Raw genomic sequence first — 13,265 nt, forward strand, 5'->3', positions numbered from 1 at the left:
GAAGGGTTATGGGACAGCTCCAGGGTTCAAGGCCACAACGGTCTGGCTCCAGAGGCCATGCTCACATACTGCAGGGACTGCCCTCTCCAGCGATTACAGACCTGGGCCTCACCCTGTGCCGGGCACTGGCTGAGCAGGTGCATCCAACATTCCCTTTCATCCTCACCGAACCTCAAAGGGGCGGCCCTGGGCCGCGGAGATTAAATGCCTTATCAAGGGCGCCACTGATGGGAAGGGCAGAGCTTCACCTGGGGTCCAGGGAGCCTGAACTTGAGTCCAGAGGTCCTCCTAGTCCCCAGGGGCCCGCACACCACCAGGCGGCCACATCTGGCCTGCAGCCCGTTCCCGTAGGTTAAGTTTTATTGGGACACAGTGGGTCATACCCGTTCCTTTACCGACTGTGTCCGGCTGCTTTTAGGCTGCAACAGCAAAGCCGAGGGACTGGGGCCGAGACCACATGGCCTGCAAGCTAAAATTCCATGTCCTCTGCAGGCAACGTTTGTTGACCTGCTCTACTCATTCGTATCTCCGTGTTTAGTGAGTAGGATTAATCGTAGAAAACAGCGTCTGTGACATTTATAGCACGGTAAGAAGTATTTTAAAGGCTTGCTTTTATACCCCATGTGGACAAAAACGGCCACAGAGTGTTTTCCTAAGATTATTGAAGCCAACAGCTATAAGAAGATTGAGGCTGTCTTTAAACCGCGTTTTGGGCCCAGGAAAACCAAGATCAGCCAAGTGGAAAGAAACAAAATCAGAAACTTTCAGGAAGGAGTGCCCCAAGGCAAATGCTTCCAGCCCCATGTGCTTAGAACTCATGGGGGGGAGGGGGTGTGGGGGGAGACCCCAGACAATAACCCACTTTCCTATGTGCTCTCCGAGGCAGTACCCAGCACAGGCCTGGCACACTGTCTAGGCTCATAAATATTTGCTTATGTGAACAAAGTACACAGAGCTCTTCCCCATCTATGCATCAGCTTATCAGGCAGGGGATGATCAGGCCAGAGGAAGCTTCTGGAAAGATGGAGGCTTCCCAGATGTGGCACAGGCAGGAGCAGGGGAGGGTCGGGCCCTTGCAGGAGATAGGACTCCGGCTTGCTTGGGAACAGAATATCCAACGAGATATAGTCTAATCTCCAGATAGAGGATGTGATTCCATTATTAATGATGACAATACCCAATGTTTGTTGGGCAGTAGCTCGGCGCCAGGCTCTGTGGGGCCACCCACACATTCCCTCCTCACGAGCACCCTCTCTGACGATGCTGCTTCTCTGAGGCCATAACTCCCCAGCAGAACCCACCTTCCTGGCCAGCAGAACCCACCTCTCATGTGGAGGTTAGGAATGGCAAGTGCCTTGATTTTTCCCCAGCCCCCCCGCCTTGCAGGTGAGGCCCAGGCAAGTGACTGGATCTAGCCGGAAGCCTTCTTGGCATATTCTGGGAACGATTTCCTCCCTGATGAGAGAGCCTTGAGGGGAATCCCTGCCCGCCTCCTTTGTGCCTTGAGCCTTTTCCTGGGAGGAGGCCACGTGTGGAGCGGCAGCAGCCATGTTGTGATCAGGAGGGAGGGCCAAGAGAATGCAGAGAGGCCAACCCACAGGCTTTCTGAGGCCCTGAATCAAGCCTTTTGATTTCCTACTAAGTGAGGAGGGAAAAATCTATTCTAAATCTCCGTCAGTGCAGTGCCCTGTTACCTGCAGCTCCAAATACCCTGACTGGTAGGAGTAAGTTCCCTATTGTCTCCACTTTACAGATGAGGGAACTGGGGCAAATACAGTAAGTCCCAGAGTTAGCAAGTAACCAGTACATTTATTGAACACCTACTATGTGCCGGCACTGTGCTACATTATCTCATCTAATCCGCCCCCTCCATTTTATACACACACACACACACACACACACACACACACACACTGAGTGGCCAGATTATTATGATCTCTGAACGCATAATAATCTGGCCACTCAGTGTATATCCTATATAATAAAAGGCTAATATGCAAATTGTCCCCTCAACCAGGAGTTCGACCAGCAGGCAAGCCAGCCAACCACCCATGTCCCCTCCCCCTGGCCAGGCTGGCCGGACCCCACCCATGCACGAATTCATGCACCGGGTCTCATATATATATATATATATATATATATATATACACACACACACACACACTCTCTGAGTGGCCAGATTATTATGCATTCAGAGATCATAATAATCTGGCCACTCAGTGTGTGTGTGGGTGTGTGTGTGTGTGTGTGTGTGTGTACATGTCACTGTGTAAGTTTAAGGGTTACAGCATAATGGTTTAACGTACATATATTGTGAAATGATTACCACAATAGCTTTAGTTAGCTTGCAGCACCTCATATAAATACAATAAAAAGAGAAAGCATAAAAAGAACAAGTGTTTTCCTTTTGATGAGAACTCTTAGGATCGACTCTTTTAACAACTTTCCTGTGTATCATACATCAGTGTTAACATAGTCATGCTGTACATTACATTCTTAGCACTTACTTATCTTGTACAAAAGTCTGTACCTTTTTTTTTTTAAAATATATTTTATTGATTTTTTACAGAGAGGAAGGGAGAGGGATAGAGAGCTAGAAACATCAACGAGAGAGAAGCATCAATCAGCTGCCTCCTGCACACTCCATACTGGGGATGTGCCCACAACCAAGGCAATGCCCCCGACCGGAATCGAACCCGGGACCCTTCAGTCCCCAGGCTGATGCTCTATCCACTGAGCCAAACCGGCCAGGGCAAGTCTGTACCTTTTGACCTCCTTTCTTCAATCATTTAATTCTTGTAATCACCCTGCAAGGGTGAGTATTATTAGCCCATTCTGTCAGACCTAACAGTTAGGTTTGAATCAGTGCTAACTGTTATACATTTAGAATCCCTCCACTTCTCGGTCACTGTCCTGGTTTCCCCGATGACTCCATCAGCCTCCTCACTGTCCTCCTCCTGCTTCTAAACCCTTTCCCCATAGAATCCTTGAAGCCCTTCAAGGCCAAAGCCTGAGTTTTTAACAAGTCTGCTATTAGAATTTTAAACATACATTTCATGCACGTGTTAGATATTGACAAAGGCAGATATTAACACTGTGATTCAAACTGTCACTCTTTTGCTCCCATGACACCCCATCTGTCCGCTATTATAATCAGTCATGTGTGTACCCTCCCCTTAATTGTAAGTACCTGGAGGGCAGGAGCCAGGCCTTGCTCTTGTTTGTTTTATCTACAGCAAGCATGTCAAACTCGCGGCCCACAAAGAATATTTTTGCGGCCCAGCCAATATAACGGTATGTAAGAAACGTTTTAAGAAAAACTTCATAACTTAATTTTTACAATATACTGTTATACATAATTATTAATAACGAACTACAACGTTCGCTAATGACTGATTATAATCGTGTTGCATTCATTCCCTTATGCACCTATGAGCAGGCGCAACATTCCTCTCCACTAATACTAGCAGCGGATATTTTAGCAACCGACTGCCACATCTTTAGTCTTGTACTGACTTGCTTGGTGTGCACAACAGGAAATATTTCGCTTTTGGAGAACAAAACAAATAGGTTTATTTGTGTTACGCTTATTAATTTGTGCAGTTATTCAGTGTCTGGTAAGTTAATGTTCAAGAAAATATATTAATTTTTATTAAAATGTTCTATATTTTATGTTAGTGATTATTCATATATTTCAGCCCTTTGTATTCAGCATGTCTCTATCGAAATAAACCTACGTTTCTATGAAAATTGAAGCTTTTGCTTTTTTTGCGGCCCACATAAACTTAAACCTTGTTTATTTGGCCCGTGTTAGCCTTTGAGTTTGACATGCTTGAACAGGTCTTGTGGTACACACAGCACACAGTAGGAGTTCAATAAGTGCATGTCACATGAATGAATAAATAAATATCTCATTCCCCTATTAAGCTGTGTCATACCTGAGGGCAGGGATTCTGTCTGCCTTGTTCATCTATACCTTCCCTGTACTTCAAATGTACACAGTAGGTGCTCAGAAAATGCTTGGTGAAGGTATGAGTGAGTGAGTGCGGAATGAGATGTCATATTCCCCTATCAGGCTGTGAGGTCCTTAAAGGCAAGAACAATGACTCCCCCCCTTTTTTAGGGCCCCACAATACCTTGTGGGCTGCTTGGTGCCTCTGAGGAAGCATGACCTTCCCTCTGTGAGACAAAAGCACTCACCTTTGCTCAGGTTCTGGAAATAGCTGGGACAGGGATATGCCACAGAGGGCGGCATAGGCAAAGCGGTTGGCCTCAGACAACTCCCGGCCCGTGGGCAGATGGAGGTCCCCCTCCACAGCTGGCCCAGCCTCCTGATGCAGCCTGGGGCTGGGTCTGTCCCATGTGGCCATTTCCAGTCCTGCAGGAAAAAAATCCCAGTGAGCAATGCATCCGGGGGAGGCAAAGGTTACTTAACGGGACACAAAAATTCCCAACCCTGATAGAAAAGGTTGATAAATCAGCCTTCCTTGAAATTAAGAACTTCATCATCCTTAAGAAAGTGAAAGGACCTACCAAACACTAGTAGGAGATATTTTCAACTTAGAGGCTGCGGGTAATTGTGCTTATTACCCAAGACGGCATTTTATTGGGCTGATCTCCAGGGAGACCCACATTGGTTTTTAGTTCAAGGTTAAACAACCTTGCCCGGCTGGTGTGATTCAGTTGATTGAGCGTTGACCCATGAACCAAGAGGTCAGTGGTTGGATTGCTGGTCAGGACGCATGTCCAGGTTGTGGGCTTGATCCCCATCAGGGGGCTTGCAGGAGACAGCTGATCAACGTTTCTCTCTCAAAGATGTTCCTCTCTCTCTCTCTCCCTGTCCCTCTTTCTCTAAAATCAATAAAAACATATTTTTAAAAAAGAATAAACAACCTTCTAATCAGAGAAGCATGAGCTGGCCTACTTCTAACCACAAGGGAGAGGGGGATACACAGGGGGCAAAAGTAGGTTTATAGTTGTGAGTACTCGAAACTCAGAGTTTATTTTGGATTATTATTTAATAATTATTGTATGATTTTATATATGAACAACCATAACACCCCCCCGCCCCGGACTTAGTGCACGAAAGCTCAGCTCAGGCCAAATACATTCATTCATTCAACAAATACACTCCTGAAGCCCTGTAATCCATCCTCCCCACAGTGGCGCAAGTGGCCTTTTTTTCATATACACCAGTCCTGTCACTCGCCTGCTTAAAAGCCTCCAAAGGCTTCCCAGGCACCAGGATGAGTACCAATCCCCTTCGGATGGCCTGCAACACCCTGTGTGAGAGGCCCCACCTGCCTCTAAACTTCTCATGCCCCCACACCCGGCTGGTTCACTACACTACACCCACACTGGCTCTTTCTGCTCTTCCAACACCCACACTGGTCTCCTTCCATTGCCATTCCCCCTGCCTGGGACACTCCTCCCCTGACCTTGACATCCTTCTGGCCTCAGCCTGAATGTCTTCCTGCTAAAGTACTTCTGTCCCTCTCTCCCAGCATCCTGTCTACTTTTATAATACTTAGTTCTATCTTAAATAATATATTTTTAAACTATTCTGTCTGCATACGTATTTACTTATGAATACAAACAGAGTATCTGCTTCTCAAAGCAGGCCCCTGGTTATTTCTTCATGGGTGTACCCCAGGAGCAGGCCCTGAATATTACAGGCATTCAATTAACTACTTGCTGGATGAATGAAGAAGGATATATGATATATGATGTCCTGTTCTGGGCCTTGGGGCAGATCAGGGGACAAAACTGACAAATTCTCTACTCTTAAGGGGCTTATGTTCTGGTGGGACACAGGCAATAATACACCAATACAGAATGATAATAATAATTTAAATAACTTGCCCAAGATTACAAAGCTAGTAAGTGGTGGAATCAAGATTTGCATGTGAGTGGTCTGTTTATAGGATCCATGCCCTTCACAGTCAGCCAAATGAATCAGTAAACATTTGGTCAGGAAGCGATCATGGGGGCGGGGTACAACAAGGCAGTGAGGGGATATGCAGTGATGGGCAGGAGGGAAGTGACTGTGGTATGCAGATGACAGGTGCCATTCCAGCAGAGGCTGCGGGAAGCAAAGGGGACAGCCCTGCAGATGGGTGGGGGAGGAATCCAGGTGAAGAAACAGGACAGGAGAAGAGACAGACAAGTAAACAGACGATGACAAACCAGCAGACTAAATGCTGTGAAGAAGGAAACACCGATAGAGGGGTAAAAAGAAGGGGCCTGGAATGTAGAACTGGCTTCCTGGAGAAGGTGATGTCAGACAGGGGTGGGGTGGGGGGAAGAACATGTTCTGGGCAGAGGGTAGAAGGGAGGAAATGCTTTTTAAGAACCATGAAGATGCTCAGTGCAGCCAGGGTTTGAACGAGTGGGTGTGGAGGGATAGATGAGGTTGGAGGGAATGCTGCCGGAGCCACACCATGACCGACCAAGTTCTCCCAGCGAAGGAGTCAGACTGAACTGTAAGGCACGGCCATGCGGGGAGCTGTGAGGATATGCAGGACCTCCCCGTACTATTTTTTATAATTGCCTCTAGTCTATAATTATTTTAAAATAAAAAGTTAAAAAATAAAAAGCAGTGGAGTGTCTCTATAGAATTTGAAAGACCTTTTCTTAAGGTCTAAGTAAACTAAAAATAAAAATTCACCACCTCCCAGAATTAACCAGTTAGTTAATTTAATAAACACGTATCGCCCTACTATATGCCAGGACTGTCCTGCATGCTGGGGACACAGCGGTGACTAAGACAGACAGACAACAACCCTCCATCACGGAGCTGTATTCCAGTGGGGCAGACAACAATGTGTAAACTCAGAACATTTACAAAAAGACCATTTAAAACAATGATGAGGGTTCTGAAGGGAAAGAAACCTTAAATAATATTTACCCAGATTTCAAGAAACAACTGTGGGTCTCCCCTCAAGGTCTCAAAACAGCTGTCAGCTTCTGGATGGTTCTTCCGGGAAATATGCAAATGGTCCTGGAGGAGCAAACCGGAAAAACCAGCTTGTGGGTCCACAGGGTGTGGAGTCTGGAGGCCTGTGGGTTCCCCAGGCTCAGGAAGTCTCGCTACTACTTTCCTCTGGGCCTTTGCCCCCCAGGTCCCTCTACCTGGGACCCCTTTCTCAGTAGGGTTGCAGGCAGCCCTGGACTTTGCTGGAACTGTCTGCTCTAACTCCTCGTACCCTGAGCTGTGGTGGCTGCACTAACTCCTTGGTTAGCCTGGCAGTAGAGGGCAGGCACCGGATCCTTTCCATTCCCATGCCCAACCCTTACCTGCCATAGACTGAGTGATCAGAAAATGCCTGCTACGTGAATGAATGAACGGATGGATGGATGGATGGATGGATGGATAAATGAACTAGTTTGGGGGGCTTAAGCAAGAGCTAGATTTTTCTGGTTATTTCTCTCTTATTCTTACCCTCCCATGGAGCACCAGATGAAGGACAGAGATGGAACAAGGGCCAAGTATCTGAAATTACCCAGGGATGTCCCAGAACCCCAAACCCAGGGTTCCCCAAAGCTTCAAATAACCTGAACTTCATCCTAATGGCCTGTTTTAATTCCAAGGAACTAGAATATTATTTTCTGCCTCTTTAAGCCTCCGGAGGGTTTTTAGTAAGTTATCAGTGATAACACCCTTCCCCTGGATGTTCACCTTCTATGGGGCCTGGGAATGTGCCTGTACCACGCCTTACAAACTCAGAGAATCAAGCTACGAGTCCAACCATCTTAAAAAGTGCAGAGAAGAAAAATGGCTGGGAGAATATCCTCCAAAATTATTTCCAAGTTGAGATGCCAGAGACTTTTCTGGATGCCCCAACTTCCTGCCATATATATGTACTACTTTTGCACTTAGGAGAAAATTAAAATTATTTTATGTCTCTATATATAGCGAGGGGACTGTTAGGACTTGCATCGGGATAGTGACAGTGGCTGTCTCTAAGCAGGGGGAAGGATTGATTGTGGATTATTTTAAATGTTCCTTTTACGTTTCTGCTTTATGAATTTTTAATCATGAGTATGTACTGATTTTAAAATCAGAAGAAAATAGACGCGATTTTAAATTAGAATATGGTGTGCTGCTACAAGCTCATACTGGCTGGTGAGAAGTGATGCTAGTGCCTTGAAATGGGTCACGACGGGAGTATTTACACCACAGAAATTGGCAATTGTTACAAATGAGGGATTTTATTTTTCAGAGAGGTGGTGAATAGCATGCCACTGTCTATATGATACAAATCCAGTTATGTTTTTTTAAAAAATATATTTTATTGATATTTTACAGAGAGGAAGGGAGAGGGATAGAGAGCTAGAAACATCGATGAGAGAGAAACATCGATCAGCTGCCTCCTGCACACCTCCCACTGGGGATGTGCCCGCAACCAAGGTACATGCCCTTGACCGGAATCGAACCCGGGACCCTTGAGTCCGCAGGCCGACGCTCTATCCACTGAGCCAAACCGGTTTCGGCTCCAGTTATGTTTTTAAATAATGTTTCATGGAGCAAGATCACAAGGAAATACATCAGAATGTTAACGATCATTGTCTCTCAGCGGTAGGGCTGTGGGACAAGAAGTAACTGGTTTTCGTTCTTTCCATTTTTCTGTATTTTTAACATTTTCTGTCACAAGCTTATTGGTGCTTTTATCATAGAAAAAAACAGCTTTAATTAAAAATGCCAATTCTGTTCTTGATCCCTAGAAGGGGAGTGCTTTATCTCAGAAAGTCCTGGCCCTGTGCGGACCAGCCAAGCCTTGCAGGGCTGAGGTCACAGTTAAGTCCCACTCCTCTGACCCACAGGTTTTGTTATCAACAAAAAGGATAAGGGTTGGCAGGACAGACAGGAATTCTCAGCCATCCACGATGGTGCGATGGAGGTGCCCAGGGTTCCAACTCTATGGATTGTCCAGTCAGATGGGCTGGGCCCCAAACTATTCCAGCTGTGGGAGTGTGTGGCAGCTGTGGGGTAAGGGGATGTGCCAACTGAACTGTGCATACTGGTCCTCAGGGGCCTCTGGCCCTGGGTCTGATCAGGACACGGTCACCAGGACACCAAGGCCTGCACTGGACCCAGAAGAGCCCTGACTCTCAGGGAAACAACAAAGACACAGTGAGAAGAGCAAGCGAACACTGACCCGTGGCCAGACTGCAAAGACCAGCTGTGGGATGGACAGGGATTACTCTGTCTAGGACCTTGTCTTGATGCCCTATGACTATGATTTTTTCCAGTCACATGACCCGTCACCAAAGAAAACACTGGCTGCTTTATTTTTATCAGCAGTGGGGGTAGACAGACATTCCACCAATATCTGTCCTTACTCTGCAAGCACCCACAGTAGGTGTTCAGCCAGTGTTTGTTGACTAACGCCATAAACAATACGTGGGGTTTCTTCTCAGGAAGATGAAAAATTCTGGTCAGCATAGAGGAGAAAATCAAATATGATCAATATCATCCTTGAAAATCTTTTAAATCTCCCTTCAAACCCCATGACCTGGGCCCTTAGAAGATCACATGCAAGAATAAATTACTTTTGTTTTTCTTTACATGCTACAGTGATGGCCTTTATTTTACTTTTTTTTTAAAAAACTTGGAGCAGCCAGTGAAGGCCAAGGTCAAATTTGATGTGCCTGTGCCTATGTCAGTGGTCGGCAAACTCATTAGTCAACAGAGCCGCAGTTTGCCGACCACTGGCCTATGTGTATGTGTTGTTCTTTCTCGTTTCTGGTTAACTGCATTCTTAACTGAGTCTGCAGTACAATAAAATGAGCATTTCTACTAGAGAAATGGCTACAGTGTCGCAGGAAGGCCGAGAACTAATTGTCTAATTGTTCTAGAGCAGTGGTCGGCAAACTCAGTCAACAGAGCCGCAGTTTGCCAACCACTGTTCTAGAGTCAAGGAGAAGGAAAAGCATCTGGGTGAAGAAATCCTTTATAAAAAATAGAGCTATAGCACTGATTTTAGCCAGAAGCTCCGAAGACTGTAGATCAAAGTTCACACACACACACACACACACACACACACACACACACTTGAGATGGTCTCAGAATGGAGGATTCGAGGCAGGCCCAGTTTACTCCCCATTCCCCTCTCCAGCAATTTGGGAGAGAAACCCATTCATTCTATACCTCTATCTGGAAGTTAAGTTGGAAGCCACTGGTAAATGCAGCATCTCAGGAGGTCTCCATGGCAACAGATCCAACAGAGAAGAACCCAGAAGGTTTTGGACAATCCCACTACAGACCAGAAGAAAAAAGGGACGTTGGCACAAAAAGTTCCCATCCCAGCCTCACTTCAGCAATCTGTTGGATGGGCAGGGTGCTGGGTGACAGGACGCCATCAGGGTGGGTACCCAGGCTCTATAACACGTTGTCCACATTTATCATGTGCCTTCTTCCCCGACTCACATTCTAGTACAAGCTGCCATCATCTCTCTGGCAGAGCCTCCTCCCCAGTCTCCCACTTCTTTCTGCCCTCACCCCTAGCTATCCACCACACAGCACCCAGCCTGAAGTCAGATCACACCCCTTCTCTGCTCCAAACCTCCAAGGACTCCCTCCTCACCCATAGTCACAATCCTCACAATGGCGACTGGGCCACGTGCAATCTGCCCTCCTTCTTCTGTCCCCTTCGCTCATTCTGCTCCAGCGACACCATCCTGGATCCCATCAGGCACATTCCCACCTCAAGGCCTTTGCCTTGGCTATTCCCTCTGCTGGGTATACTCTTCCCCCAGATAACCACCTGGCCAACTCCCTTACCTCCCTCCGGCCTTGGCTCCAATCTCACAGCTCACTGAAGCTACCCTGTCCCAGCCTCTCATCCCAGGCCCTTTTATCTGGCTCTTTGCTTGCTCCAGAACACACATCACTGTCTGACATACTATGTCATTTACTTGTTTATTGCTTATTGTCTACCTCCCTCTGCCCACATGTAAGCACAGTAGGCACTTACAATCATTTGTTGAATGAATAGAGGTTTCCACTTGGGATAATTAAAAATTAATTCAAGAGGCAAATCTGCCTGGGAAGCAAGGGGGAGAAACGGCACCGTCTGTAATGGTGGGTTTGACCCCCTGGTTTTCAAACTGTTCCATAGGGCTCCAGGGACTTCTCTTACTCTGGTGGGCAAGAGGAAGTACAGTGGGGAGCCCTCAACACCCTGCCTTCAAATTATAACCGCAAATAATTCCTGGGTGTAGACCTCAGAAAATTGACAGCAGGGTCTCAAGAAGGGTGTACAGCAGGGTGTACAAATATGTTCACAGCAGCATTATTAACAATAGCTGAAAGATGGAAGCAACCCAAGTGTCCATCAGTGGATGAATGGGTAAACAAAATGTGTTCTATATAGACAATGGAATATAACTCAGCCTTAAAAAGAGAAAGGACTTCCTTACATATTACAACATGGGTAAAATTTGAGGACATTTTGCTAAGTGGAATCAGCCAGTCACAAAGAAGTGATTCCACTTATATGAGGTACTCAGTCAAAATCAATAGGGGCAGGAAGTAGAATGGAGGGGGGTGGGGAGTTGTTGTTTAATGGGGAGGGAGTCTCAAGTCGAAAAGATCTGGAGATTGGTTGCACAACAATGTGAATATACCTAACACTACTGAATTGTACACTTAAAAATTGGTTAAGACTGAATTTTATGCTCTGTGTATTTTAATCACAATTAAAATTTTAAAAAATATGTTTTTATTGATTTCAGAGAGGAAGGGAGAAAGAGATAAAAACCATCAATGATGAGAATCATCGATCGGCTGCCTCCTACACGCCCCCTACTGGGAATTAAGCCCACAACCCAGGCACGTGCCCTGACTGGGAATGGAACCGTGACCTCCTGGTTCATAGATCAAGGCTCAACCACTAAGCCATGCCAGCCAGGCAATAACAATTAAATTTTTAAAACTAAAAATCATAACGGCAAATGCTTGGTAAATGTTAGTCACATGCCACCTCTTTTCACACATCATCTTGTTTTCTCCTAAAAATCCTACAATGTAGGTATTATTATCTCCTAAGAAATGAAGACAGAGAGGCCCTGAGAAATGAAGGTCAAGGTCATGGGACATGTGATATGGAATTTAGACTTGTGCCTGGGTCTTAGGCCTAAGGCAGCCATCTTAACTATGATGCTACACTGCTTCTCTTTGGTCTAGTGGCCAGAAAGGTTTCAAACGCAATTTGAAAACCACCAAATTAGATGTATCTCAGTAGCTCCCATCTGTCCACAGGCTAACATCTCATTTTTCAGCCAGCCCCAAGCATCTCTGGGATGGGCCTAATCTGCCTTTTCACCTTCATATTTCTCTCTACTCCCCTTCTTCCAGCCAGCTGTGAGCCAAACTGAGCCATCCACTCCTTCCAGCCCATGCTGGGTTTCCCACCCCGGATCTCAGCTCGTGCTGTTTTTTTCTGCGTGTAGATCCTCATGTCCAAATGGTGCCCTTTTCCAAAAGCAGTCTAATAATAAAATCAGTGAATATCTCCAGTGTGTTTACTCTCATGATCCCATGTCAGCCTCACAACAACCTTACACTGTACCCATGTTACAGATGAGAAAACTGAGGCTCAGAGGTGCAGGCTGCACAGCTAGCAAATGGCTGTACCAGGATATAGCCCCCAGGCTTGTGTGACTTCAAACCCAGGTTCTTCCCCACTTTATTGAAGGGGCGCAGGTAACGCCATGAGACTTCGCGGATTTGTCCAGCTAAAGTGGGGCCTGACACCTCTGAAGCCCCTGAGGCTTCGTCTGGGCCACCTCACTTCTCTCCGGTTTAATGACTGGTTGCTTCTGTGCCTGTTCCCATGACTAGAGGGTCAGGGTGGCAGTGGATGATGCTGGGGACATCTGTACTTCCCCTGACTCCCCAACAGAGCTCTCCTGGTATTCATTTGGTTCTAAAACAGCGGGTACCACCACTACCCCTCCCCCAGAGATAGGTGACTTTTCTTTATGGACTGTGCCACCACTTGATGATGGATTACAGCTTGTTGGTGGTCTGTTGCTCTCCCTAGGGAAAGCTCCATGAGGGCAGTGGCTTTTGTATCATGTTCCCAGATGTATCCTGGAACAGTGCCTGGAGAGTACGAATGAATGAGCACCTGCCCCACAACTAAGAAATTAACTTCAGCATTATTTTTTGCTGAAGGACAATACAGTTTTGTTCGTTTTGTTAATCCTTGCCCGAGGATATGTTTTTCCCATTGATCTTTAGGGACAGTGGAAGAGAGAGG

General features: G+C 46.3%; 1 protein-coding gene across 4 annotated transcripts in view; it reads right to left on the minus strand.

The window, feature by feature from the left end:
* Positions 1-13,265, minus strand: part of TMCO4 (transmembrane and coiled-coil domains 4) — a 77,123-nt gene that overhangs the window by 60,123 nt on the left and 3,735 nt on the right. For 3 of the 4 annotated variants that reach the window (XM_080658180.1, XM_080658181.1, XM_080658183.1), the window contains exons 2-4: positions 10,151-10,258; positions 6,908-7,000; positions 4,201-4,378 (exon numbers count right to left, since the gene is read on the minus strand). In XM_080658180.1, the coding sequence (XP_080514306.1) occupies positions 4,201-4,370 (170 nt within the window). In that variant the 5' untranslated portion in view covers positions 4,371-4,378; positions 6,908-7,000; positions 10,151-10,258. The remainder of the gene's footprint in view (positions 1-4,200; positions 4,379-6,907; positions 7,001-10,150; positions 10,259-13,265) is intronic. The other variant, XM_080658182.1, reaches the window with a different exon arrangement.

This window comes from Plecotus auritus, assembly GCF_963455305.1.
Source record: "Plecotus auritus genome assembly, chromosome: 2".
Taxonomy (NCBI): domain Eukaryota; kingdom Metazoa; phylum Chordata; class Mammalia; order Chiroptera; family Vespertilionidae; genus Plecotus; species Plecotus auritus.